Source organism: Mastacembelus armatus, chromosome 6, assembly GCF_900324485.2.
Source record: "Mastacembelus armatus chromosome 6, fMasArm1.2, whole genome shotgun sequence".
In the NCBI taxonomy this organism is placed as follows: Eukaryota; Metazoa; Chordata; class Actinopteri; order Synbranchiformes; family Mastacembelidae; genus Mastacembelus; species Mastacembelus armatus.
Genome location: NC_046638.1, coordinates 21,410,713 through 21,436,667, shown reverse-complemented (window position 1 = coordinate 21,436,667; position 25,955 = coordinate 21,410,713). Strand labels below are relative to the sequence as shown.

The following is a 25,955-nucleotide window of genomic DNA, read 5'->3' as shown; positions in this document are numbered from 1 at the left end:
CTACTTGACTACTGGCTAAAGAAAGGCAATTGTATGCTACAGGCAGTGAACCTGAGTCCAGTAAACCCACACTGTACCATGTTTAGACTGATCTTACACAATACCAAAAGGAAAACTTCTACATACCTAACTCCTAGCATGAATGAGCTCTCTGTATGGCACACTGGGTGGGCGTTTGGCAAGTACATTGTGATTTGCTGAACGAGTACGTGTAAATTTCAGTTATTTAACAATGCAGCGTAGCCAAAAGTGTACAGCTGATCGTGAAACAGAACAGATTGTTTCTTTCTGACCTGAGAATGGCTAGGATAAGGAAGTGTTACTGTATAATTTTGCTTAACTTAAGAAGAAGAAGTACTTTATTAATCCCCAAGGGGAAATTCAATTACTGCAGTTATTCTAATTTAAAGTTATTAAATTTAATATTATTTATATTATATTAATTAATAGTAATTAATAAAGTAATTAAGTCATTCTTTTGGGGGGGTTTGTGTGTGTGTGTGTGTGTGTGTACACGTGCGTGTATGTGGTGTGTGTGTGTGTGTGTGTGTGTAAATGCGCATGTATGTGGTGTGTGTGTGTGTGTGTGTGTGTGTGTGTGTGTGTGTAAATGCGCATGTATGTGGTGTGTGTGTGTGTGCGTTATTGTTTATTATTGTGGAATACCTTAAGAAAGGTAACCTGGAGTTACATTTTAATAGAGACAAAGAAAACAGATAACACAATTGCTTCCTACATTGCTTCCCAAATATTAGTTTTTGTGACTCTGTGACATTCCTTTAGCCCAGGACCATCTTGCTGTAAAGTGTCAGTGCTGATCACGATGACCTCACCAGGCCTTATTCACCCTGCTAGTGAGTGAAACTGTCCCAGAAAAAGAAAACAGCAACAGCAACAATTGTGTGTATGTTTACGGTACAGTGTCAAGCCGTCCTTACAGAACATGAAAAGACAATTTGCCCCCCCAACAAACAGTATGATGGATAGAAGATTCTTCACCTTCTTTCAGAAAAGCAACATTGCACACACTTCATGCTCACAAATAAGTGTGAGATTAAGCTATTGTGCAGCCACTGCACAACACAAGCATGCACTGACACTCCCCTTTCTCGCTAAATGTTGAACTAAATGTTGAATATGGCTTTCCCCTGCCAATGTGCTGAGGTGCCCCCTCCCCACCCTTCTCTGAGGATTAGAACTGATCAAAGCTATGCTCATTGCACGCTCACATTTCCTCCCATCCTAACAGCAGGTGGGAAACTCCCAATCAGCCCACACACACCTCTGTGTCAGCCAGCAGGGTAAGCTCCAGGCATGGTTGATAGAGCAGGAAGATATGCAACCAAATACAGCTTAGAAACTATTTATTAGTGCACGTAAATTCTCATGACCTTTCAGCAGGGCATTTTGTTGCCATGTACTGCTTTTGTCAGGCGACTCATTTCTAGGTGAATCACATTTGTCTCACAACATTTCATTATTGTTTTGAGTTGCTACCTCTATGTTACTCAGCCTTTTTCAGACTGGCATCAACCTGTGTCACTGTGTGTTACAGCCCCAGAGCCCCACAGCAGTGACACAAATGGGAGGTCACCCAAGGCTTGGCAACAGAACAAAGCAATTTACTTGTTTGTATAGGTTTCAGTGTGTAGGTCATATGAATGTATTTCTATGTGCATCACAATAAATTAGAGGTATTGTGCAGTGAGTAAGGGGTTGACATTTGAATATGGACATTTCCCATCGTACTTTGGGGCTGGGGCCCAGCAGCAGAGGGCACTGAGCTGGTAATTCTTTGCCCTGTGATCAAAGGCCGAGTTCTCAGCGAGCTCCCCTCCCAGTCTCTCTTCGTTCCACTTATTTATCCCTTCCAGCCTGCTTCTTGCTGCTCCAGTCAGGGCCCAGAGCAACCAGGCATGACTTATAACCCCGTGGTGGTCTTGCTCATTATCCCTGAATCTTGCTGATCTTACTGGTCCACTCCCACCCAACTGGTAAACCCTCACTGTGCTGAATCTGTGATACTGTGGTTACTTGTCCAATCCCAACTATCTCCTCTCTCTCATGGTCACTCTCTCCATGCTCAAGCTGCGCCCACGCATAAACAACCTCTCAGTCCTAGAAACCTTCAGACAGCTTACAGTGCTATTCCCTTTTTCCATCCTCCACTGTTTTTAGTCCATTTAACACTTTTGAACTGCACACACACACACCTCACACTCTTTGTGATGCCTTTGACAAAACCTCTCTAAAGCTTTCAGTTCAGTTAAGATATTTCATGCTCCTTTTCCTCCTTTACCTGTTTCCACAAACCCATATTTATTTAGTCACTTGACTACTGAGTCAGTCACCTCTTTCTTGTTTGCTCCAAATTTCTTTTGTTGTCAAAAGTTGTCCTTCTATTCTAATTTACACTTTAGTACCTCAAGTGTGTCACTCTCTCACTAACACAATTCATATTCATTCAGTCTGGCTGGCATCTGTAATATTTTCCAAGGTTACACTGACTACACTCCTGCAAATCTGGGTATTTTTATCTAACATAAATATAGCCTGAAGCACCAAGGAATCTGATGAAAAATGCAAAATAGGGCCAGGGCATGGCAGGGAGGCAGGGAATGAGCAGCCCACTTTGGCCCATAAAAAACACCTGTAACAGTTGGTGGTCCACTAAATGAAGGCAGCCTGAGGGCTTGAGCAGTGAACCAAACTAAAATGATTGCTATAAAAGTAGCCAAGCCTGCTGGGAGCGCTGTGCCCTTTTTCATCCTGGCCTCACCCCATCACATGCGCTTCTGTCTGATGCTCTTGTCTGTCCTTCTGTGTTTTGATATCAACACTCTTTCTGTTATTCACTATTTCATTAGATTTAGTCTGCGCAGCTGTGTGCCCAGACCTATGTCCAGTGGGGGAGGTGAAGCAAAATTGAAAAAGGTTCAGTTATTTAAATCAGTTTAATTCCAAGGCTATTGTGATGTACATTTACATACAAACTTAGTGACTTTAATGTGAACAGCCTTTTAGGTGGATAATGATAGACACATGACATTTCCGTGATGACAAAATGAGCATTTTCAGATTGGTCACCTTTAGGGTTAAACCACTTTATGTTGATGTTAAAAAATAAATAAAAGTGTCTTTTAGGAGATAATGTATTAAAACTTTACTACTATCCACCATGAATATCACACCAGTTCTCAGATCACTACACTGGCTTCCCGTTAGTCAAAGGATAGATTTTAAAATCTTATTGCTAGTTTATAAAGCACTAAATGGTTGTGGACCAAAATATATCCAAGATGTATTAGTTCCCTATGAGGTTTCCAGACCCCTCAGGTCATCTGGGACAGGTCTACTGTGTGTTCCCAGAACCAGAACCAAACAAAGTGAAGCAGCATTCAGTCACTATGCTCCTCACTTGTGGAACAAACTTCCTGAACACCTGAGGTCTGCTCAAACTGTCAACTCATTCAAATCTGGACTGAAAACTCTGTTGTTTACTGCTGCCTTCGAATAATTGTTATCTTTGTTTTCTTAATGTGCTTTTATGTTTTATTTTAATTTACTTTACTCGATTTAAATTTATTTTATGTTAAATGTCTTTGTTTTTAAATGCTCTTTTCAGTGCTTTTTAATGTAATTATATGCCTTGTAAAGCACTTTGAATTGCGTAGTGTATGAAAGGTGCTATACAAATAAATTTGCCTTGCCTTGCCTTACAGGATAAAACAATATCAAAAACTGCTAGCACTAGCAGCCCGACTCACAGAAAATCCCAGCCTTCATATGACAACCAGATAAACAGCTGTCAATCTGTAGGTCACATAATTCTCATTTAAATGTTGTTTATTATTATTATTATTATTATTATTATTATTATTACTCTCATTACCAATGTGCAAAAGATATAGCATATAGGTAGAATAACATGTTGTGTGACATGTTATGTGACAGTGTTGCATTGTTGAGGCATAAATGTTGGTTGCAGATCAAGTAATTGATTCAAATGGAATTAAGGATAATTTAGAACCATGACATACCTGGATTTGATTCATTTGAGGTTAATTTCAAAAGCCAAACATACTCCTTGACTTTCAAATGAATGGTTACTGTACCCTGTGGAGTTGTCTTGTGAAGAAACAAGTTATGTTTACATTCACTGTTGATCACCAAAACACACTGTGAGGTCTAAAGCACATATTCAATATGTTTATTCCCTCATTTTTTATTTGTATGCTGTATATTGATATTGTGATAATAGTTTTGTCCATGTTACCCAGCCCTGTTTCAAAGGAATATTACTTTCGTGCAGCTGGAGTGGATGAATCCTATGACTGTGGTGAGCCCCTGACCTGCCACTAGTAGGTCAAAGTTTTCAGTTACCCTGTAAAATGTCTTTATATCCACTACATAGCTTGGCATACAGACAGTCTTTGATGGTACCCTGACATTTCATTTAGCATCACCAGCAGCTGTTTTATTTGAGTAGTAAAATGTCTCAGTAGTTGGGCTGCAATGACATTTGGTTCGCATTTAAGCTCCCCACATGATGAAATGCAATAACTTTGGTGATCCCCTTGCTTTACATACAGTGTTATCATCAGGTCAGAATTTAAATTTGCCTAGTGCTTTAGTTTATGACCTAATATCCACAAAACTAATGACATTCCCATCAGCCTCAGCTGTACATTTGCATTTATCTCAAAGCGCCTCACAGAGGACAGTGTCATTCTGACGTTGCCCCTGGTCTATCTTCTCCCTCTAATTAACCATTGCTCAACTGATAATAATTACATCATATAACATGACATCTAAAATTTTATAAGCAACAGTTTAGATTTTGTCTAAAGAGAGGGGAAAAATCTAAGGGATAGAACCTCAATGAGTGCTCACAGTTATCCTACATCTACTAATTATGTATAACTGAGAGGAGATTGCCCATTGCTCAGCTGGGCTTGACCTTGTTTAAGGCTATTACTGGTATTTGGAAACCATATGTGATAATGGACTGCTACTGCCTTGAGAGTTGATTCACCACTGTCCTGTTTTCCTCTGTATGGTTTACTTTTATAGGAGCATTAATGAAAATCATCATGTTTATTTGATTCATTATTGTTACTCTTGAAGTGGTATAATTAACTTCTGTATGAAGAATCCATTATATTATATTATAATTTCACTAACTAGGTTTTAATGAATATTTGCCATTAACAGAGACTGCAGAGGAAGCAACAAGCTTTTTACCTTTTCTCAAAGAGCTCAGGGATTGCTCTTATTTTTTTTGAATTACATCCTTGCACGATACAATAATTTTTTGCTAATGCTGGTTTCTCATCATCCTTGTATTTTGCTATTAAAAGTTATCCATTCCAATCTGTACATCATGTTACTTAGATTAATTAAGAAACCAAGTGTTGATGCCTCAGGCATTTCTTATTCAAGCTGTTATTGGTCCCTGTCTCTGAAATCCCAAATCAATATCAGGCCCTCATTTGGTTCTTAGTCAGGGCCTTATAGATTGACAGGTACACACATACACACACACACACACTAACACTCACTAACACACACAAATACACCCACAAGCCCTTTCCTTCTCCCTCTGATTCAATTGTTGATGTCTGGCTGATGTCCCTGCAAGGCATCGGCTTTGCTAACTAATGCCAGAGGAACAAGGCATTGATCAAATAATTGAATGATTATTCAATTAATGCATTTGGAGGAGCATGAAGGAGACTCTGGGTGAACATGAGGGTGATTTTATGTAACTGTATAAGTATGTATGTGTGCATGTGTTTCATATAATTAATCCTACATGTACGTGTGTTTAGAGAGAAACGTGTGTAGCTCAGAGCAGTCAACACAAAAGTCAGCTCCTTAATGGGCCAGCAGAAACATTTGCTGAAATCATTAGCGTATTGTCCCTTGATGCACCCTGTGTCTTGTTTATCTCTCTCTGTTGTGTTCTGACTCACATGCTCACTCACAAAGATGTCCTTCACATCGGAACGCTGGTTATTAAATGTAAGATGAATGTCAAGAGACTCACAGACAGCCGTTGCCAGTTCTTTAGGGGCCTTGGCATTTTACAGCTACCTCGATGGCAGTATAGCATGACAAGGACATGTCATCCAGAAGTCCTCATGAGCAGTGCTGTAGATCTCCCCCTTCATTTCACACTCGTTAGTTAAAATTAAGCTCTCAGTGACAGTGGACTCAACTAAGCTTTTTGGCAAAGGTACAGTATACTTCCAGTAATGCCCTACAGCTTGCATGTAATATAGGTTAATACCCGAAGCACTGAGAGAGCCTATATACATTTAAATTAATACATCTTTCCGCTTGCTCACTATTCAAATATCTGTCCTTTTTTTTAAAAATTCTCACACCTTCTTTTTCACCTTCTTCATCTCTCATTTTCCTCATCCACCTCCTGATACTTTTCTTGCCGCAGGCTTCCTTACTCATTCTCCCTCCCGAATGCTGAGTGTTGTTTTCTCTCTCTACACCCACATGTACACACACTCATGTAGGCTCCCTTTGTGCTCTTCCTGTTATGCATTCCCCTACCCCTCTTTGTATCTCTTGCTGAATCTCTGGTTCTCTTTCTCTCAGTGCCACCACTCACCCACAGGCAAAGCCATCACAGATTGCTACTCTCTCCTCTTCACCAATCTGATCATCTCAATACCTGAGTCATTTTCCAAATCTGGCCATTAATTGGGTTTCTCCTGCTATTAAGTCAATAACAAACTTCATATTAGAGTTTAATATCCCCTAATGAGTCCATTTGTTGCCCGGTGGCTAATTAGGTCTGAGCTGTTTAGAGATAGCCTAAACTAATTGATGGACATTAATGAAACACTGGTTGTCAGCCAGTAGTGCTGTTGAGCCCATTTCTGCTTTTAGTTTGCAGCCTTCTCATGCAGAGGCCCTCAAAACAGATTATGCTGTTCTGGTTCATGAATCAGGCTGTGTAATTTGGGAGAGAGCTCAACATTAACATTAATGATAACTCCAGGGGAGCAGAATAAAATCCATTTAACAATGACTGACAAATCTTCTTCCTCCTCAACATGTATTTAGTTTTATTAGTGTTGATTGTATTCAGAATTTGTGTTGAGCAGACTTGTGTCTGCTCTGTTAACTGTGGCGATCATTAAAATATTCCTATCTGCCAGCTGTGGACTTTTCGGACTTTTCAAGAGTGGTCACGGAGCACACGTGCACAGTGATCTAACATCAGGGCTTATCATAATAGATTGTAATACACAAGACCCTACAGACAACAAAGAGGGGATGTGAGGACAGCAGGCCCCAACAGACTCTATCAAGCTAGAATCTATGACAAAGTTTGAACAGATCCAAGTGACATGTCGAGACCCTCCCCTGGAGTTTGAGTCTGCACTAGGCTTTGGCTTGATAAGACAGTGTGTGGATGAATATAAAGTGAGCTGAAGGAGTTGGATATTGGGACTCATTCCAATCACAGGCCCGAGGTTAGCATGCTATCAAAAGGAGGAGGTTGTTTGAAGCGAGGTTGTCTGCCTGCACACAGCTGTGGCTCCTTGATAAAGTGGAGCTGTTGATAGGTGAAGCCCCCTGTCCTTCTAGCCCTCTCTGCGTCTCTCTCTAATTCAATTCAAAAATGCAAATATAAACATCAGGACACTTGCTTCTTTACTTCTGCTTTGTATATCTGGATGCATACCTTGTGTATCAGCCTGGACAGTGCTCTACACTGCATAAGCTGTTCAATATTAAACTCCACACTATGTAGATGTAACCAGAGCTGAACGTCAGAAATACATTGAGAAGGATGAACCAAAAATCCTTTCGAGCTTTGATTTTTCACAAGTATTTGCCTCTTTTAACTTTAAGGCAAACCATCTGCTAAAACACTGCTCCAGTTTTCCCCCCTGCCATCTGTTGTCTCCATATCTAACATTTTAAAACACATTTTCGTTGCCATTGTCGACACAGTGAAGGTTTGTTTTAATGATGCTCTAGTGTTTTGGTTGTAAAGTGCTGACATTATGGTGACCTTCTGTGAGCATACTGTATTTTATAATCATCCTACTTACAGTATGAACTTTAATAGACCAATCTATCATTTATCTCATATTCTGCCATCTATTGTCTCTTAGGTCTATCTTGCACTTTTTATTGGGATTTTTCCACAACAATCCTAATAAACAGGCAGTTTGGGGGAAATGATTCTCACTGGGGGCCCCCCTCATACAGGATCTTCTTCTCACCGAGCTGATCCCGGACTGGGACCTCTGTTCTCCGGCTCTCTGCCTCGGACTCCGCCTCTCTCAGCACCAAACACACGAGCGAGCGGCTCCCCCCCCTCCAGCCATCGTGCCGCCACCCTGAAGCCCCTTCAAGCTCCAGCCTCGTCCTTCCCGTCCTCCCCAGACCGGACTCCAACCCACCTCTCATTGCGCACTTCATTTAGACGGTGGAGTAGAAATAAAAGAGCCGTGTTGCGGAGTGTGAGAGGAAGGAGTAGCCTACAGCTGGGTCGGAAAAGTTTTTTTTTTTTTCCTTCTTCGCCCCCAGTTTTTGGCCCCTCGGCGGGGCAGGACACCAAGGGCAGGTCGGGGGAGAAAAGCAGCGCGTATGATGTGGATCTGGTACCTTCTGCTTGGTTCGGGGTCAGGCTCAAAGACTGTTGGTGAGTTTTTAAAGCGCGCAGAAACTATTGGTGTCACGGCGCGGTCACGCTTCATTGTAGGGTGGGTTTGAGTAAAGGGGGCTAAAGCTTTTGAAGTGTTCGCTGCCTGGTCTGTCTCTTCATGTATTTTATTTCGTCCTACGAGTTGGATCAAACTTATCGGAGAAGCCTCTATGGAAATAATTTACAAGACCTTTCCTTTCCATCGTCTGAACGGGGGCTTTTGTCTGGAAATGGGGAGCTGAGGCAGCTTTGGAGAGTTTTGCGTGCATGGCGAATCCATTGCACTGGCTGCATGTCCCCTTCTCTCCTGACGGAGAAATTGTTTTGTTACAGACTCTTTCCTCATGCTGTATCCATGCACTGTGTGTTTTTACTGAGATGAACGTGTAGTCTCCTCCGGGCTAAGTCAGAACCGAGAGCTTGTTGACAAGACAGTGTTGACAAGTCAATCTGTTGTGCAGCCCCGCCATGGCAGCTGGGGCCCAGTGGAAGACATAACATTACTACTGGAGCCTCGCAGCTGCTTCTTCACTTTAACCTTTGAACTTGCAGAACACGTGCTTTATAAAAAACAGCTCCAGGTAAAACACGGATGATATTTAGGGCAAATTCATTTAAAGAAGAGATAAAATATAAATAAATAAAGTAACTCTCAGTAACTGTTCCTGTAGCTGTATGAATAAGGAATGAGGCCCACTGTGAATAGACTCTAAGTAAACTGGGTCATCCTTCTGATCATACTTATTAAAAAGGTATTCCTGCTGTACACATGCAAATACAGCTGACCTTAACCTGCATGTAATCCTGCCACAGTGAAGAAGTTATTTTCTCAGCTGGAGACAAACACAAAGCCTAAAGCTACAGTAGGACTCATTTTTATTGACTTAATGGAACATTTTGTAAACATGCATTTACAGATGCCTTTGTTTCTGTAATCTTTCTTCAAACTAATCCCTGTGGATCATCATGTGCTGAACAGGATGCAGGTGCATCGACAGGCCAGTTAATATTAACCAAATCCTAAGATGCTCTTGCCTTGGTACCATAGGCATTTCCATTTTGATGTATCAGTTTCACTGCGCTTCAGGTACTGTGCGTGTTACTTCACTGACATGCTGTCACTGTTCGTAACACCTGTGATTTCCTCTTATGGCAGGTCCTGATATCTGCTTTGAAAAGGCAGATTGCTGCACTTTTAGTTTTAGGATGTACCTCAAAATGCATATCCTGGAAGGTAAAAAAGCATGAGACCTCTAAAACATATGTTACACTGAACACAGGAACTGTGCGCATAGTTATAATAAATTTTCATCCCCAGGGATTTGTTAAGCATGAGCATATGAATGAGTTTTTATCATTGTCAGTGGGAGTGAAGTGTACATATTATTATATTGTTGTTGAACAGAGATTTAGTTTAGGCTGCCAAACCCCATCCTAGTTTGTTTTATTGGAGCGAAGAAGCATATACATGATTGATGTCAGAAATTTTCTTCCAGAATATTACTGCAGTTTGTTTTCTTCAGTATTGCTTATGTGTTGTCAGCTTTGATAAACAAATTGTGTTTCAGCATTTTATTAGGCCTAGCTTATAGTCTGACCAGGGTAATAATAATGTCAGCTACACTATGTGTGGGAGTGTGTGTGCAAGTGTTGTGTTGGTGTCCAGCTCTTTATATAAGTTAGAACAGAGAATAAATATTAACAGCCAGCAATGTGCTCTCATAGTGCATTGCTATTGGTTAATATTCTAGCCTTCATATGAACCAATAATTTGGGTGTCACAATATTTTGCATTTAATTTGACATTTGGCCCAGAGATAATAAAAGTATAATACATTTCAAAATATATTTGGTTCTTTGGGTCTGGGCAGCACCTGTTAAAATGATAATCACAATATTGACAGATTGAAGATATCACAACAGAAAATGACATTGGCACAAATTTCTGCCCCATACAGAGCGGGGCAAAAAATAATAAAGAAGTAAAAGCTCTGTTAAGTAGATTTTATGGTAGGTCTGCTTAGTGTGCAAATTCACTGTTTCCAGACAAGTTAAGGTGCTCAAAGCCTATGTTCTAATGCATATACAGATTACACATATTTTTATAACAATAACATATATATTTTACATATATATAATGATACAGCTGCCTTTCAGAAGTCACTTAAAGACTTCACAGGTTAAGTGCCATTGCACTGGGCTCCTAGTCTTGCAGTCTTGCACTGCCTACATGAGGCACAGCTACATGAGATAAGTCAGTGCTGTTATGTAATGAAAGACGTATCTGCACGATCCACTGACATTGGAATTTGCAGGCCTGTTTATTCAAAGGTGTTTCTGTCATTTACACCAGATGTTCTTTTCTCTCTGCTCTATCCACTCACCCCAACCGGTCGAGGCAGATGGCCGCCCAAACTGAGCCTGGTTCTGCTGGAGGTTTTTTCTTCCGTTAAAGGGAGTTTTTCCTCTTCACTATTGCCAAGTGCTTGCTCATAAGGAATTTGTTGTTTTTTTTTTTTTTTTTGGTTTTTTGTAAAGTGCCTTGAGATGATTGTATTGTGATTTGGCGCTATACAAATAAAACTGAAATGAATTGAATTGGATTTATTGATATTAACTTGGTGGATGTAAGAGTAGAAACATCTGTCAGTGTAATGCAGTGCAAACAACAGCCCCCAAAACAATCATGTCTTTGATTCTAAAACAGTTTGGAACTAGATCTAAAGTTGAACCAGAAATCGAAACCCATCCCCACAACTAGACCGTTCCTCTTTAATTTATGTACACCACCCAGTACGATGCAAGTATATATCCAGCTTGTTTTAAAATAGCTAAGATAAAACGTTCTTTCATAACTTTTTCCACCCTTCAGAAACACACCTTTTCATTTTTGTCTTGCATGTATAAAGACCATATCATGTATTCTCTTAAATGGCTCAGTTGGTCAGCTGACATTGCATTTAGTGGTGTGTTACCAGCCCACACACAAACCAGGTGGTAGCATAATGTCATTCATAACCAGAGACAGTCTATTTGGGTTCACTTCTCTGACTGAACAGGCAGAAATAATTAAATTGTCTCCTGCTTATTCTGCTTTGTGTTTCCCAGAGACAGACCAGTTGGCCCAATAAACTGCTCTGTCTGTGCTTATCTTTGTGTGTCTTTGGAACTGGAAAGAGAGGCAGAAAGAGATGCTGTGTTTTTTTCCACTGGCTGGCATGGGTTGATATGTTTCCAGTCATAGTGACACAGAGAAGGCCAGGGATTAAGAGCAGCCAATGTTGCTTTAACTCCCAGATTTGTTAAATAAAGCCTCATGACTGGAGTCACATTTCAGACCTTTGTAACAATGCAGCTTTGACTGTAAGCATATATACTGTAAGCATATATTGTCTGGACTCAATCATACATCAGTCAAATGTATTTTCATATTATACAATTCAAACCTTTGACATACAGATGTGCACGCTGTGCATGATAAACTGGTCGGATTGTGTTTCTATCTGTGTGGGCTGTAGCTCCACTGTTTGTTTTATTTTGAACATCTCTTAATGTGATGATGGACCTTAGGAGATATGGATTGGAGGGGACAGAAAAGCAGAGGAGTAAAATGTATTGAAAAAAGTTAAAGACAACTCATTACATATTGATTTTGAATTGATCTTAACTAATTTACCATGCAGTAATGCAGACACTTTGTTAATCCCTGATGGTAGGTTTATATTGATCCACTTGGACCTTGGTTGCCAAGCCTCAAACCTTGGATGAATGTGCTTATTTACTGAAGAGAGTTGTTTTTAGAATGCTAGTAATTAGATCTTTGTATTTTGTTGACATATGAATATATGGATCTACCTTTTCACCAAATATAGTTTACTCAGGACCTGTATTAGATTATATAGTACATATTTCTATTCCCAGTAGAGTTAACTATGAGATGGTGCAGTTTATAAATGCTGCACATGCTTGTGCAACACATTGTACACATATGTACTGTATAAGAGACATGATTTACTATATCTATTGTGAAGTTTTACAGTGGACTGTGGTAAAGCAGGAAAATTTGCTTGCTGATTGCTTCCTCATCATTTTTTTTAAATCCCACACTTCTGCCCCTCTTATCAGTTCAAGCAGCCTCTTTCTCCTTCACTGCTTTTGTTTTACAGTTTAGAGGAACCCTTTAGGGTAAAGACAGCCTGTACACTGCGAGATAGGCTGAGCTGCAGCATCCCAGTCATTGTGCTTGTAAAGCAGCAAGCCACTCACAAGAAGTAGCCAGGAATGATCAGGCACAACGAAGGGAAAAGTTCATTTAAATGAACTGTGACTGAAAGAGGTGGAAAATTGCATCGCAATAACCAATCACATCTGACATTTATTGTGTATTTAATGTAAATAAAGTAATTTTACTGCTGGAATAAAATCCAATTCATATGCACTTTGGAATGTAGCTTATGCACTGATCTGTACCATTTGTGAATATAAACTGCAACAACCATGGCAACAGGCTGTAAACTGTGTGATTGATCTGCCCACAAGCGGATGTTTGTGGGATGTATCAACAGCCTGACAGCCTAGCCACTTCTGGTGTGGTTTTAGTGTCCTCGGTGTTTATGCAACCCCAGCATCTTCAGTATGTATTAACTTTATATAATTTCAGATAATTTGACTGAACAGGCCTATTAGCTGTATCCCAAACCAGCAGCTGGGTCCACTCAAAGTCTACGATGTAGGTAAGGTTTAATTGCCCCACCCATTCTGCTCCTTGATATTGCGCAGTTTAATTGACCAGTACATGAGATATTGTGCTTCTCATATGTTTAACACTATCAATATGTGCTGTGAGGGCACCTATGCTTCTGAATATGCTCAGATCCTGCCTATTGAATACCAAGGTAATTTAACACTTAATTGTTCATTATGTATTGCATTTTATAATGGTCGAAACCTATCCACTGTTCCTATATTGGACTCTCACGGTGGATTTTAATTACATAGTGTCTTGCTAGCTGATAATATTGTACTGAATATTTTAAACCAAAGTAGAGCCAACGATGATTTTATCTGTTCGGGAGTGAGCAGTCAGCAGCAAATGGAGTGCTCTAGTTTCTGGACACAGTTATCCAGTTATGGATTATTTTGTTTCAGGCTTACACAGCATGTTTGCCTATTTTTGCCCTGCCCAGCCACTTCCCCTGCTTTTTATCTTCATCCATGGTGACCCCGCAGAGAGGAGAATGACCCACTGCATGTGTCCCCTGTGTTGCTTTGCCTGCTGTCAGACAGGGAGCGGACCCTGGCAGGCAGACAGCTGGCTCCCATACTTTCCCTAGTGATTAGCAGTCATTGCTGTAATGTTTCTCACAGCCACTGTGGCAGCCAGTGTAGACACTGACAGGCTATTTTGGACTGGAATTCCATCATCCCTCTGTCAAACCAAACACACACTGCCTTAAAGGTCAACAAAAAACCAGAGAGAAACATGGATGACATCAGAGGAGCAGAGCTTCAGTTTGTCAACCTGGATGAAATATATGTGCCGAGAGTGCAGTTTTATATATATGGATCTTTGCATGACTTTGATCGGTCCTTTAAAATACTAAGATTATTATGGCTTCAAAATTGCACTTAACATTTTCTACAAACTCCAAAAATACTGATAAATATACTATATTCTAAAACTATTGAGACTGTTATTAAAGTAAGGCATATTTTATCAGCCACAGGGTACATACAGGGAGACAAACACATAAGTCTTTGAAACAAGTGGGATGGTGACTGTGTAAAAGGTGCTATAGCTCAACAATTTCCCCTTGTTTCTATATTCACAGTACTATTCTCAATACTAGCCATTGCTTAATGTGTGATTTTGTGGTATTTATCAGCTGCAGTACCAGATGCCTGTGGTGCTAATTATGCTGCACTAAAAAGGTATGTCTTGTGGACATACCTTTAGTCTCATGCATAATTGTTTTGTTGTGTGATACAGCTCTGGGAGTTTCATCATTCCAACGAGTGTCCCAACTCCATCCACCAGCTTTGAACGCTGTAATTAGGTGCAATTTTCCAAACATCTAATCATAAGTAAAATGGTTACGTTGACTAGACACAGTTTTTTGATTGCAATCACACAGACATTTGTTTCCCGATTTCTCTTTTTTGTGTGCCAAGTGGGATTATGTAAACCTTCCATGTCTTGTGTGATAAATATATAAAACTGTCTTTCTAACACTGTAGGTGAAACTCATTTTGGAAGTGCAGCATTTCCTCTAATGCATTTTTCTGCAGGATTAGATAAATCTTTAGGATTAGGGAGACCTTTAGTGGTTCTCTTTTTTCTCATATTACACAATAATTTAGGATTGTTTAAAAGGTTAGTGGTAGGTTCATGCACAAGAAATTTTGGCTCGTGAAATAAGCCATTTGCTGAATGTGAAAGTCATAATTATAACTGAGGTGTTAAATTTCAGTGAATTGTGGACTGCACTGAATTTCCTTTCTCCTCTGAAAATAGTATAGCTACTATATGTTTCTTACAGGTTTTAAGATTCTGTGCTATGGAGGTATTTGCATGCCTTATTTTATTGACGTTATTCATAAAGCAAGGGGGTTCAGTTAGGCGAGAGTGGAAGGCAGGTAAAATCTCTGATATTCACCTCTATCCATGGGGAAAAGTGCAAGGGAGAGATGAGACCTACCCTTCTCTTTGTACCACACTGACATTTAGTTGACTGTACCAATGTACTGCTCGTCACCTGTTACTGCCTGCTCTCTCACATGGATACAGCTTTGATTTAGCAACCTCTCAGGAGAAATTCCAATCTAGGGACATACTAAAAGCTATTTTGCACTTGTTGCTACTCCTCCAGGCAAGTGAACAAATAAGATCAATCTCAATTTGGCCGACTTGAAATAATTGCCTATTTGTCACAATTAATTTTCCGAGCTTTGAGTCAAGACCCATTGAATTGATATTGAATTTCCCAGTTTACAGGCCTGTAAACCTGCTCATTAAGTGGTGCTGAATCCAAAGAATTAGCCTAGTCTGGGTTAAATGGATGATGATATAATGGTGTTAAAAGGGTCAAGAGAGAGATGATTTCTCTGTTTGAGGGAGGAAAGGTGAACTGATGCAGAAGCTTGAAGTTAATGTGTGAAGAAGTTGTGATTACATCTCTGCCGTGTCACAAACGTGGCTTGACCCCTTGAGCTCTTGGCTTCTTTCTTTAAATGTGCACACGCTTTCATTCCTCAGTGCTTGCTCTTTTTCTTCTACAGCAGAGATCATGCCTTTCAGTCACCACATTGCACTGTAGTTGGGTGTTTGTGTACGTATGAGGTGCAGTGTGTATGCACGATATGTATAAAGAGTAATCCTCTTTTTGGACAGGGACCAGTGGGGGCGAGGCGCTCATCTTCACAGGAACTAATCACCGATCCCGCCTGCTGTTTACACAGGCAGTCTCCCCAGCCAAAATCAAATGCAAAGCCCATGTTAATTGCCTTAATACCGCTTTCCTGTCAACCATGGCTTGGCAGCAGCTCCCAGCACTAGGCCACAAAATGAATTCTTTTCACTTGTTCAATGAATACCAAAGGCGAATGGGGTTCCTGCACCTTACATTTATGGCCAAAAAAACCTGACACGCCTGCGTATCTGTCAGATAATGTACCTCTTCTCCCAGAAAATCATCATAATTACAAATTCTTCGGTATTCTCATCTTTATTTCTGTTTTTCATGTACCAACACAAAAGCAGAAAAAACAGCCAAATCTGATACACTCCAAAGATGGATTAGACAAAATTACTGACACCTTTAACTTAATATTAAATATTAAGATTTCATTATTAAATAAAATAACTGAATCTGTTATTTTGACTAGTAGAGAGGAGTCACTCATTACCATACAGAAGTATGGGAGAGCAAATGAAAATGGAGGTTGGCTTTCTGTGGAGAGGGCAGGAATTTTAAGCTTACTTACGTCATTACTGGGTGAGAACTATCAGTCCTGTAAAGGTGTAGTGTGTCTGCGCTAATGAGAAGCTGCAGGCCTAAGATTGAACTAATTTCTTATAAAAAGATATGTCAGCCTTGATGTTCACCTGCCTAATGACTCTAGATGCTTATTAAATAATTGATAGATCTCTTGGATGGAGCTTTAACATGCTTCATGAAAATGGTATTTTGTTCCATAACATCCCATGCATTTTTGTGTAAAAGTATATATTTAACTTATATAGTTTGAACGACTGATAATATAGAGTAATTTACTACATCCTATAAAGCAAATGAAGCAGACCAAAACATCTTTCATCTTGGTGTATACAAAGCTTACACAGCCAAATGCTATGTTTCTCATTCCTCATACCAGTGCAATAAGAAAATCATCTTCCAAATCAAAACAAACCATTCTAGCTTTTTCAATGTAAACACATCGAGCATAGTTAATTTTGCTTGATTTGTTTGGCCTTTGAATAATTAGATGTAATTACACGAAAACAAAATTGCATACATTGTAACCCCATATACACTGTAAGTTATTATGCACAGACAGTGGCATGTCCAGCTCTCCATCGGTCCGCCAGCTCATCTTCTGATTTAGCTAAATTACCCTAGTGACATTTTGAAAACAATGAATGTGCATTCGCTGGAAAATATGGAAAAAAAATGCTCCCTCAATAATCACACTTTTGAAGGTGCCTTGACCTGTTTGCGTTGTCTATGCAGCCTCTAATCAAGTCAAAAATGTCTTTGACCAGAAACCAGTCAAGCTGGTAAATATCACATTTCACCCTCATGTGATTCTCATCTCCACTGTGTCCACCTTTGGTCAGGAGCTCATCTGTTCTGAAGGAACAGCGCAGTAGCTGATTATGATGGATTATGATAGATCCCTCCTTGACCGACCTCTACAGCCAGTCATACATTTTTCACTGCACTTGCACACACTTATAGCTTTATGGCCACAGCCAAGTGTAAACATGCACATGGTAATGTTGGTATCCTGTACAGGGGGTGTGCACATTTGCATTTGTTCACATCAGGAAAGTACATTCACCCAAGGACAGACATGCAGCTGTCGCTTCACAGAAGGACACAGAGATACACGAAGTCTGCACATATACATGCATCCACAAATATTACAACATACTAAGATCATGCAGTGTTACTTGTAACTGAATCCCTTGCAGGTTAGCTCAATACCCGAGAAAGTTTTCAACTTGATTCTTGAATAAACCCAATTAACCCACCACAAACTCAGATGAAAACAAATAAACCCACCAGCAAGAAAAAAAACATATAAAAAACAAGAGTGGGAGTTGCTTTCAGAGCAGGTCATTTGTTTTCATTTGGTTTGGTGTTTTACCGGTGCCATGCAGAGCACTTCAAGCAGTGTGTCTCTGTCAGACCACCCCCTCGTTCCATTACCACGAAAAGATACTGGTGTAGAAACAATGGGGAGAATTGAGGTGAATAGACCTAATCGTGGGTGCAGAGTTATGCACTTTAAGTCACCTGGTCAGCAAACATTTTGCATTTTCCCCAATTTTGAACCAATGGCTAAAATGGAAGTATTTCAATGTTGATGCTGATATTGACCCGGGAGGAGGTTTCAAGGCACTGGACCATGCAGTGAATGTGATGTGGAGCATCAGGAGCACTGACATGTTAGGCAGTGAGAAGGGAATGGTTGGCTTTCAGCATATGAAGCTTTTTCTCAATGTTATGTGAGACTACTTTTTTTAGCCATTACCATGACAACATAGAGGATTGTGTGTGAGTGAATATAACAGAATTACGGGTGTGAGTAATTTAGTTTGTTTCTGAGAGGGGAAGCGAAGCCAAATGAAGAGGGCTCACCACAAAGAAAAATTAAGTGGCAACCAGGAGACATAATGGGGGCCATTGACACTGCGATGGTGTCGAGATAGATTTAGATACAAATACTGTGCCCACACCTGCTGAAGTATGCACAGAAAAACACACAAATCAACATCAACTCTCTATCACACTGAGTAATGAGAAAAGCATGACAGATGTGAGGTATCTCTGTGGTTTGAAGACGTTACCCAGGCTGTAATTGCCAGACTGGATGGGAAAAAAAAAAAGTGAACCTAGTGCTCTCGTGACCTTTCACATCACCATTCATATCTTTGCCTGTCACGTGGCTTCTGTGTCTAAGTTGGCCTTTTACTGATAGCCCATGAACTGAAATCCTATTGGAATGACCTTTAGTTACAACATCAGCTGCCACATTGAGAACTATTCATACACCCATTACTTTTTAAACTAAGGCCCTCCATTTGACTTATTACAATATTCACTCATTACCATTTGGTTGACTGGAAATTATATTATACAGAGATATGGAGAGAGGAGACAGGCATAAGGAAAGACACAGGCACGTGTGTCCCTCATCTGTATTCTGTTGAAACAAACATTTCCATTGTAATGCCCTGGCCATTCCCCCTTTACCCCTTCCACTTATTGTGGTGTCTCTACCTCACATGCCTTTATTTCTTCTCCCACTCACCTTGTGCTCTCTCTTTCTGTTCCTCTATCACTCTCTTTGCCCTGGTGTTCTTGGCAGAAATAGTTCAATCCCACAGCTTTTCATCCCCTGCAGTGACTCCATGGCCTGGCTACACAATTAGGAGCTCATTACTTGCTAATACACAGACTAGAAGACAGACAAAGGCGGTCTGTGCCTTTTTCGTTGTGCACTCCCCGCTTCCATCATTTTATCTCCCTCGCTCCCCAGGCACTTTTAAAGTAAAAGGGTGCAATTTCTCTTCCTCCTCCTTCTCATTCCTCTCATCATACCCTCTGCTACAGCACATTTTCTCTACGGTGCATAATGAGCCTGCATGTGTTAAAAAGAATTAATAGTTCAATTTCAACCTTCTAAGTGTTGTTTTTATGAAATGAAATGCACTCTACACTAACTAATATAACTATGACATTTGGGAATCAGCATGTCATTTTCCCAGCAAACTTAGCATCTAGAAAATTAAGTTCAAGTTTTGTTTACCTTATTCATAAGCACTGTCTGGTTTTAAGAAATCAATTTGTTTCTTTGCAGATGTTTACCTCCTGCCAGGCTAAGAGCTCAGGCTGTGTGACTTAAAGCGAACTGAAACACACGAGTCTCACAGGTGTAATATAGGGTCAGTTCTGGCATCTTTTCCCACTATCTGGCTGGCTCTGTGGAAATGCCAGTTTTCTCAGGAAGGGGCCTCGCAGCATAGCAGTGAATAAAGGGTATGATTTACCGGTGTGCTCTGCGACAGTCGACTGCATGATGAAAGAGACACTGGGGTGTGTTGACATTTAGTTTGGTGTCGCTGATGGGCCAATGTCAGGAATTGGAATTAATGAGATAGATGTGCTTGTCTGACAGGGGGAGCCTCCTCCTCGGACTGATGAGGAATACAAACCTATAAGATGTGTTCTGTTCTCTCTTTAACACTGTTTTTTTGTTTGATTTTGAGCAGTGATTTTGGCGTACCTGTAGTCTTAACCTCTAAATCTCATTTTAGTCACTGTTCTCCTCATCCTTCTTCCCTTCTATATATCCATCAGTTCTTCCTCCCTGTGAAGGTAATCCCAAGGTGATGTTAATAGGCTGGGATGCTGTTGAAAATGCCACTGTCATCTCTTAGTGGATTAGATGGACAATTGCTTCTTTGAAGCCCATGCCAGATGGTTAAAAGAAAACTGCAACAAAACACATTTTCTGAAAGTGTCTTATACTGCCAGCGTGCAAGTACTTAGTTTTTTGTTCCTCAACATTACAGCATTGTGTTTAATGTCCTCAATTTTGCACTGGCATTGGAATGCGTTTACATTCAGATCTCCATTGTAATTTCACTTTGGATACAGTCATAAACACCCAAAATAAAGCAGTGTGTATGAGCATATCGGCTGTGTGATCTGTGATGCCACATTAATAGGAGACCAGCATGTGATTAATGGGGACTTGTTTAGTCAGGCCAGACTAATTTGTCCAGTCACCGTTCCAAAGATCCAAAGGCAAAGGCAGTCATTGCAAGAATTATGTGATAAAGGAGAGGCTGCTAAATGAATACATAATAATAAGGAAGACAAAGGTTAATGAAGTGCTGTGCTCATGTTTTCAGAGAGCTGCATGTGCATGTTTGTTTGCAAAATGTACATCTATATGTTTCCGCTAACCTATATGTATCCATATGTAAGAACATAGCAATAGTTTCAGGGCATCACAGCTGTATGTTTTCTGTTACAAACATATATAGTATATGGCTGCTGACTTCTGGAGCTTTCTAAAGGAGAGAAAGACATCGATTTTGTCCACAACCCATGGGTTCACCTTGTTATGCCACAACCATTAGCTTTTCAGAATATATACTGAAGATAAAAATGCACACACATATGTTAAGTCACAATGAAGATGTTATAGTCTTAGTTTTACTTCTGATGTCCTTCAATAATACTAATAATACAAAACTGCCAAAGACAACTTGTATGTGTATAAATTTGATCTTTTATCTTTTACTTTCCATTATCAGTAATACGTTTTAATTGTGCAGATTAAAATTTTCAAGTATCTGGTCTTTGTTTAAAATCACAGTTCTTTTCTCTGACATTAGTTAGTCTCTTCAAGCTGGTGCTCACTTTCTCTTTTAGCTTTATCTCACTGTCTCCCTCTGCTAACACTGAAGCTATTTCAGTCCACAGATGCACTATCAATAATGCAGTGTCTTTAACAAGGCTGAGGCTTTTAAGAGGGTTTGTCAGTGCGCCTCCCTTCCAGATACCTGCTAGTCGTTGTGTGGCCACATCCGAGTGGAAAATTCTTTACTTCTGTAGTGAAACCAAAAAAAAAAAAAATTGATACACATTTTACGCCTTATTTTAGTCATTACCAAGACGTCATTCTTCTGAACATCGTCAGTGCTGGAGAGCCCTTAATGCTGGTAGGACAAGAAGTCACTATCTTGCCAGGGATGTAAGAACTGAGCAGCAACTGCATAGCTCTAGGCAAAAATGAAATGGTAGGAAATACATCTGCACTATCACTTATCTCATCACTTTCACTATCATATTCTTCTTGCCTTGAACAGCTTTTGTTTGCATTTCTGTGGGGACAATAGAAAGCTTGTGAGGCATTGCAAACTTCAGACAGCCTCATGCTGAATTACCAGTGAACTATCTTTTCAGGCAAAACCCAAATGATGCAGCCTGCTTAATTTGGTGTGGAACATGTGTGTGTGTGTTTTTGTTTGAATTAGTCACGAGTAGGTGCTGAGGAAATACATGCTGTTTGTTTTCTGAGTAATGCTCTCTGAAATTACAGTTATCCCTCAATGTCTGTGATAATACCATAAGCTATAGGAGGACAGTAAACCTCCATATATTCTGCAATCTAGACTGAAAGCAGCATAGTGTTTGATTCAAGGCCAAGAAAATGCAGTGGAGATCCAAAGCATAAAACTCAAATAGCATCTGTATAATGTGCACTCCTCCATAATGACTGTGCTGTGATGTTGTCTTTGTTTTCAGAAAAGCTGGAGATGCACTGTAGATAAAGAGTATGAAAAACATGTGACTGGTTAACCTTTTTTCCTTTTAGTAAATACTAAATGCAAAGAAATGAACTAGTTTAATGCTATATTTGTCTTAATATTATGTGGGATTATACAACATGTCCATGCCACATGGACAGAGACTAATTCTCTGTAGTCCATAGTTTATTCCTCTCCAAATGCACAGAGCAAACTACAATCCCACCTATCAGGGCTGTCCATTGATGTGGCCAATCCTTTAAGAACCAGTCTTGTGAGGTTGGAGCTAAAGACTTGTTAGATTTGGTCTGACAGTCAGTGGTTTATGGGACATCCTTGGACTCTGTTGTCCTTATCCCAGGGAGAGATGTCAGCTGGCAGCAATCAGCAAGGTTGTCTTGAGGTTTTCATTTTAGCCACACAAATGTTAAGCTTTTTTTATAAACCATCCACCCATCCATACATCAAGCATCTGCTTACCCTGGAACAGCCCATGACTGGGGGAAAAACCTATCTACAGTGTTTGGTTAATATTCCCTTCAAACATATTTTGTACTCTTGACATGTTCATTGCTCTGCATGAAGTAATATTTTGCCTCACATGTCTACCTCCACAAAAATATCTTCAATAAACTACTGAAAAGGATTAAAAGTATATGTAAACCTTTCTTTGCATCTATAGAGATGCCTCCAGCCGCCGGTGGTGCACTGTTTCACGCACACTACTGTACTGTTGCTGGTCTAATTACACTCCGTGCAGAACACAGTAACTCACTAACACAGTCACAAAAACATATTTAATTTCAAAGGTGAAGTTTAACTGTTTTGTGTGTGTTTCATGTCTGTTGCATGTGGTCGGTGATTGTTCAGCATTAAATTCAGCAGAATTTGATACTTGAAGTTCTTTGTTTGTTACTGTCTGTTTTCTCAGGATGCTTGCATACTGTGCATGTACTGAAATGCTTGTCATTAGTTGTACAGACAAATCTGTGTGTGGATTTTTTTAGTGTCAAGTCAAAGGGGAAATCACAGTATTGCTACACAGCCATTACTTTGCTCATTTTAGCAGTTGCCATGCCTCCAGACATAGAGAACAGTAGGGTTTTAAATGTTAGTACACTATCAGTGCATTGAAGGCATAAATCAACAGCTGTATCACCATGTGGTCTGTAGCAGTTATATTCTGTATAACTATCAAAATTGTTTTGCCTAAGTCTTTCTTCCTCGATCCAGACTGTCTGCATAGTGTATCCTTATAGACAATTGATAAAGTATTGCATTAAAGCTGGTTGGGAAAGACTGAGTTAGGTCATAACTATTGGAAGATGAAACGAGCACTTAAGAAACACATGGCTTAGGCCCTTTGGCACATCTATGTCAAAATCATCATTTAATAGTGATAATTGTCTTTACTTTGTGACTTCTACATCAACAAAAAAATTCATTTCAGATTGTCAGATTAAAAATTATTTTATTGTGGAAATCTTGTGCTGCTGTGACAGTCTTCAGTCAGTTATTCAAAGATAGTATGTAACGAAATTAATTTAAAAATGATAGTTATGGTCATCATTAGTTATTACCCTATCAGAAATGTTCATGAGGCATCACAGGAGCTGCTTACAGGTCTAACTTTGACCCACTGCACATGGCAGTATGTGCCAAAATACTAAAAATTAAAAGTGTAAAATAAATGGCATGCGAGTGCAAAAATGGAGCATTTCATTTATGGACAAAGTTATGTTTAGCACTTGGATTCTGTGATGCAGATGTCAGAAGTGTATCAGAAGAATACAGAGCAGAGAAGATGTTAGCTCTCCTGGTCTCTCACATTTGCATTCCTCTACTCTGAGAACAACAGAGGCTGTTGCATGACACAAGACTGACACACATCAAACAGGACTGTTTCCATTTTTGGTAAGTCATATTTTGGGTGTGTACTACACATAAAAGCTAAAATAAAAGATATGGCTTACATATCAAGTACCACTCAGACCACAAAGTCAACATACAGAGCATGCAAGTGAGAATATAGAATATAAAAATCCAGCACTGTGTATGGAAATTGGAACATAGGGCAGTGTAATATTATGCTCAGATTATAGACTAATTAATTCATCAAAATTTATATACGCCTTATTGTTAATAATGATTCTAGCTCAGTGGTAGCTTAATTATAGCTTGTTATATACTGTAGCAGAAAACTAAGAAATTACAAATAAATTCAGCATAAGTTGCCTCTTCTCAAGATCACTGATCATTTTTGAAGATTATTGGAGTCAAAGGAAGAATTGTCCATAACTCTTCTATGCTGAATTCAGGCCCACCAACAACATGTGTCCTAATTCAGGGGCTGCATCCTTCGAAGGCTGAAAGCTAATTGCTTCACAGCATTTTGACAAAGTTGTCCCATTTTGAAGGCTCTTTCAAATGAAGATTTCTTTGAGACACAGCTAGAGTTACCCATGTTCTTCTGTTGAAACTTAAAACAGTGTCTTTTCTTTTTTGCCAAATTTACCAAGTATGCACCCATTTATTCATATAAAACACATAAAAAACTTCTGATTTGCCTCCCCGTGTTTTCTGCTTTTATTTTCTCCATTCCCATTTCCTCTGTTTTATGGCTATTTCCATGCCCCTTCATTTGCATCTTTATGAGATTTTGTTTTATTTTCTTGTACAGGAATGAGGCACCAGGTGTAATTCAATTGCTGATTACCTATAAGTTAAACTAATTACTCAAAAACAGCATCACAGTCAGATTTTTGCACACTGGACCTTGGGGGTCCAGAATGTGTGAACACGGTATCCCATTGCACCAAGTTGTCTATGTGTGTTTTTAATGAGGCACTGATTATAACATGTCTGATATTTAAGTCTAATGAGTGTTTTGTGGATGAGTAATGTGAATGGGGGTACACAGCTTATACTGCGCCTTGAGAAAATTCACACGAGCAGCACATAAAAACAAATTTCCTCTAATTTTCTTTCCCATGTATCCTAAAGAATGGCAGAATCTATGCCCACAAAGGGCTTTTTGTTTAAGTATGTGAGGCAAGTCTTTGCCCTCTAGGGCTTAATTACTTTGAATTTTTCACCTTTTTAAGCCTAATTGCATTGATTATCAGCTTTTGCGTTGTATTTTTTTCATTGGATATTTAAATAGATTTTTGGGGGATTTAATTATAGTGTTATATGAGTGTGCATAGCACACATGTAGCAGAGTATTTTGTGATTTTTTTTTTTTTGTGGTCTTCATTCTTCTCACATTAGAGTTAAGTTTAAAATAAACTGTGGGTCCTGCTCTGTTAAATGTTCAACCACAGACAGAGTAACTGCAGGATGTAGCAGATAATGAGGCCTTATCCCACTGCCTTTCAAATGCACACATTTACGGAATCTCCTCACAGAATTTAGTTTCCATGTGGTTGTTAGAGGCTGAAAAGAGCTAAACAAGCACTAAAAGGCACACGGGCCTAATTCTGTTTTCATATTATTCTGGCTTTGCTGCCTGTTTCCATGCATGACTGCCCTTTTTTCTCTATCTCTCCCTATTAAAGCATTGCTTGCTCTGTTAGTTTGTGCTTATGCTGCCCTGCCTGTGTGTCTGTCCGCCTGTAGGGTGTATTTAATTGATGTAGACCAGGTTCTTTACACTTGTGGTTATTTATACTGGAAGCTTCAGTGAGCCAAAGATACAGGCTGGAAAATCTGTCTCTCTGAGAAGCC

General features: G+C 39.6%; 1 protein-coding gene across 6 annotated transcripts in view; it reads left to right on the top strand.

Annotated features, from left to right (window-relative positions):
- Nucleotides 1-8,392: 8,392 nt before the first annotated feature.
- Nucleotides 8,393-25,955, top strand: part of ldlrad3 (low density lipoprotein receptor class A domain containing 3) — a 70,818-nt gene continuing 53,255 nt past the window's right edge. The window contains exons 1-4 of one of the 6 annotated variants that reach the window (XM_026310733.1): nt 8,395-8,680; nt 13,344-13,416; nt 21,584-21,719; nt 23,996-24,143. Coding sequence is in view for 1 of the 6 variants with exons in the window: in XM_026310729.2 (XP_026166514.1) it covers nt 8,626-8,680 (55 nt within the window). In the remaining 5 variants the exon portion in view is untranslated. Of the gene's footprint in view, nt 8,681-13,343; nt 13,417-21,583; nt 21,720-23,995; nt 24,144-25,955 lie in introns of all 6 variants that reach the window. The other 5 variants (XM_026310735.1, XM_026310732.1, XM_026310734.1 and 2 more) reach the window with 5 other exon arrangements.